Here is a 3,652-nt window from a genome sequence, read left to right as displayed (position 1 = left end):
CTCTTGATACCATTTGTTGAGTTTAAATCAATAACTAATGATCAAAACAACAAAAATTGTGTTTGAAAACATGAGAAACAGAAGCAAAAACGGATGTTTGATGAGAGATAGAAAGATTTTCTTCTCATTACTTGAATAAGCAATATGCCATGTACGTAGGTAGTTCAATTACATTGGTAAAAAACAAAACTTGCTTGTGCAAGTATCCAAGCTGTTAAATCAACTTAAAGACAACCTAAATGACTATTAAATCAGCTAAATACATGATTAACCCTTAACTGAACATAACGGAAAAAGTTTACAACCAAACTAACAAAAGTCAACTATTACAAAAAAAGTTATACAGCCGAATTACACCATGGACATTCGCATGTTGCTGCATTGTGGCTTGGTCACTTGCATGCTGCTGCATTGTTGCCACCTTTCAACACTATGAAACCATGCATGTATGTCACATTCAAATATATGCAAATTATTCAGGGTTAGCACAACCACCTCGTTTGGTATAATCAAATAGTATAACTTGTGTTTCCTTTTTCAAATTACAGATATATTTATTTAAACTAATGATGAGAATTATCTCCTTTTATCATAAACTGTTAAAAAGCGTTATCCTGATTTGAATATTTGGTTCAACTTCGTAATATGAATCTGGATTCTTTTATCATTGGAAAAAGTAAACTTCCATCTCCAATCTCAACATCTTTCTAACTCTTTTCCTTATCCAAACTGCAACCTGTTTTGTATAAAAGAAAAAAAGAGGTTCGCTTTCAACTTGAAAAATGTATTTTCTATCCTATTCTATTCTTGACTGCTACTCTTTCTTCATCTATGAAGGTTGTAATCTCACACTCTGGTTTGCTATTACTCTGTCTTTTCTTGTCCAGGTCGGGTAGGAACATACGTCGGAGGAGTTTCCTTGTTGGGACTTTCTGGTTTTCTGTCATTACTTGGCTGCTGTTCAGCGCTGATGCTGGTGACAGTACCTGTTGATGAAGCTCCTTTCTCATAGTTGCCATCCCTACTTTCGGTTGATCCCACCGTATTCCGCTCATTATGAGATGGATCTTCAAAAAGGTGCTAAAAAGCAACTTTTGTCAACGTGGTGAAAGACATAACAAAGTGAAAACCGACATTCTATGGTTAGCCATTGTTTGGACATACCAATGCCTGGGGTGCTCCCATGGATACCTGTGGAATATACATCTGGGACTGGGACCTCAGGCTGAACTTCCCATTCAATTGGAACCCAATCCGAGCTCACATTTGAACTTTGCTCGTCTGTGAGAATAAGCATTGGGGCCATAGTGTTAGACGTGAAGACCAACTTTTATGTTGCATTAGCTAAAGAAATTATGAGTTATTGGCTCAAACCAGCAGGGGCAAAGTCTTGAGTATTGTCTTCAAAGTCTCGAGATGTAGTACCCGGTAGTGCTAAACTTGATTCAGGCCCCGTTTGAAATAGGTTCACAATATATTGAATAGTTGATATGACAGTTCCATATAGAAGATGAAGAGAAATTTCTTAACTGACCATCATCAATGAAAGTTATCTGATCATTGGCAATTGCTGAATTGAGATCTGCAAATGATGTAAGACCTTGTTCTGATGGTTGTCCTTCTATCAATCCTTGTATCGGATGTGGTTTGGGAAGTGAACTGAAAGGATGATCTGGTGAAGCGAAATCAAAATCCAAATTGTAGTCGAAATCGGAGTAGTAATCATAGGCGGAGGGTTCAGTAATCCAGAGCCGATTGTTATTTGCTATTGCTGAACCCAAATTTGAAGATGATGGTTCTCCCCCTATCACCCCTGGCATTGGACATGGTCTGGAAGATGAACTATACAGATGGCATGTCAAACCGAAGTCGAAACCAGCCTGCAAGCTAGTCGACTGCCTATTGGTATTCACTGATGCTGGATTTCTATATGGAGCTGTTGCTTGTATTCGTTGTGATGATGGTTGTCCTTCTAGTAACCCTTGCATTAGATGTCCTCTTGCAAATGAAGTTGAAGAAGTTTGTAAATACTCACCAGGAGGGGAATCAAAGAACCAGGATTCTAAGTCATACAACCATTTCATATACATTTTATATACGACCCCAGCACTTAAATTTGCAGCAAGTGCAGCGCACAATTCTTGCATTTTTCGTTCCCGAACAACCTGCAATATTGCACATTGCAATAAAAGTCATTTAAACAGCTGAAAGAACCAAGAGCTGCTTGCAGTTCTAAAATTGTTTCATCTTACCTTACGTATGCCACCTCGACAAGTAACTTGGACGAAAATCGGATGCAAGTTGAGTTCCTTTCCCTGGAATATAGGAACTCTGCGATTTGCACAGAGAAAAAAAATCTTAAAATCAAGAACATATTTAAATAATAACAATAGGGTGAAATAAGAAACAGAAAAAGGCTTACGGGAGAGGTTTGTTTTTTATAATAGATACAAGGTCCAGCATGATACGGAAGAAACGTGGATCTTTCAGTGCAAGTTTATATTGATCATAAATACTGTATACCGGTAAATCTGTGCTGTAGGGATGATTCATTATTTCAAGAAATTGGCTTCGGAAGATAGTTGAAGAGAGAGGTGGCAAAACCTCTGGTTGTGGATTTTGGGAAACTGAAGATTTGATTGAAGCCAAAAAGCAGTGATTGCAGGAAGGGCATAGAAAATCAGTGTTGATGCAAATCATAGGAGAGTCCATCTCCTTCTTGCATATAGTGCAAGCAGTCTTAAATGACAGTCGGTTTGCCAAAGAGGGGGCACCAAGAAAGGTTGTTCCATAACGATAATTCTTACTCCAAGAATTGGACGTACTGTTATAATCTGTTGGTAGAGTAGACGTTGAAAAGTAAGATGCTTCAGGTTGCTTCCTTTTGCGTGGGCGACCTCGACATCGACCTCGACCTTGGCCTCGGACTCTGATTCGTTTATCATCTTCACCTTGATCATTGTCAGCCATTGGTCCTTGTAATCTTATGTCCAATAAACCAAGCAAATAAGAAAAACCCAGAAACTATTGCTTATTCAAGAAACTTAGTTGATTTAGAACTAGAGAAGGAAAAAGATCAAACAAAGAACATCGGGAATCGCCAGGAGAAACGTGAGGAGTCTCTTAATTCTCTTGATTTCTAAGCGACCAGCAAAGCTGAAAGAGAAACTTCCCTATTTATATTAGAAACAAGGAAAGGAATCCACCCAGATGAAGAACTGCTGACAAGCTAGGAAACAGGCCTATACACGAGTTTATTGAGAACAAATGGACGACTTGAAGAGAGTCCAATTGGGCTTTTTACTCTTGATTTTGTTAAGACTTATTTATTGTCGCACTATTCCGTCAAGACTTAATTTCTCGCACATACGATTACAAATGGTTTCCCATTAAAATATATAGCACGCACAAAAAAAAAAACCTAATATTAACGGCATATGTAGTGTACTAGAATTAAATAGGGCTGTCATAAAATAAAATTATAATGAAAAAAATTTTACATTATTTTGATTTGCTATAATGAAATAAAATTATAATTATTATTTGATTGAATGAAATGATATTATAATAACATAAGAAAAAAACTAAAAAGATAAGATTACTCTTAGCAGAATTTTTTTAGATAGATATTATTATTATTATTATTAAATGA

At 36.8% G+C, this 3,652-nt stretch overlaps 1 protein-coding gene across 1 annotated transcript; it reads right to left on the bottom strand.

Moving 5' to 3' along the window:
* Positions 1-266: 266 nt before the first annotated feature.
* On the bottom strand, positions 267-3,153 carry LOC121209779 (uncharacterized). The gene is made up of 3 exons (XM_041081222.1): positions 2,423-3,153; positions 2,253-2,331; positions 267-2,165 (listed from the first exon to the last, which is right to left on the bottom strand). The coding sequence occupies exons 1-3, from the start codon at positions 2,968-2,970 to the stop codon at positions 1,446-1,448; spliced, it is 1,347 nt and encodes a 448-aa protein (XP_040937156.1). The 5' UTR covers positions 2,971-3,153; the 3' UTR covers positions 267-1,445.
* Positions 3,154-3,652: the final 499 nt, after the last annotated feature.

Source organism: Gossypium hirsutum, chromosome A11 (assembly GCF_007990345.1).
Source record: "Gossypium hirsutum isolate 1008001.06 chromosome A11, Gossypium_hirsutum_v2.1, whole genome shotgun sequence".
NCBI classification, from domain to species: Eukaryota; Viridiplantae; Streptophyta; class Magnoliopsida; order Malvales; family Malvaceae; genus Gossypium; species Gossypium hirsutum.
Note: the sequence above shows the minus strand (reverse complement) of the source record. Positions and strands in the feature narration are given on the sequence as shown.

What these genes read in the sequence shown, in the direction of transcription:
- LOC121209779 (XM_041081222.1), bottom strand. Translation starts at nt 2,970, where the DNA reads ATGGCTGACAATGATCAAGGTGAAGATGATAAACGAATCAGAGTCCGA. An exon ending in ATAAAAAACAAACCTCTCCC is followed by an intron (nt 2,332 to 2,422) that starts GTAAGCCTTTTT and finishes TGCAAATCGCAG; the next exon opens with AGTTCCTATATTCCAGGGAA. An exon ending in GTCGAGGTGGCATACGTAAG is followed by an intron (nt 2,166 to 2,252) that starts GTAAGATGAAAC and finishes GCAATATTGCAG; the next exon opens with GTTGTTCGGGAACGAAAAAT.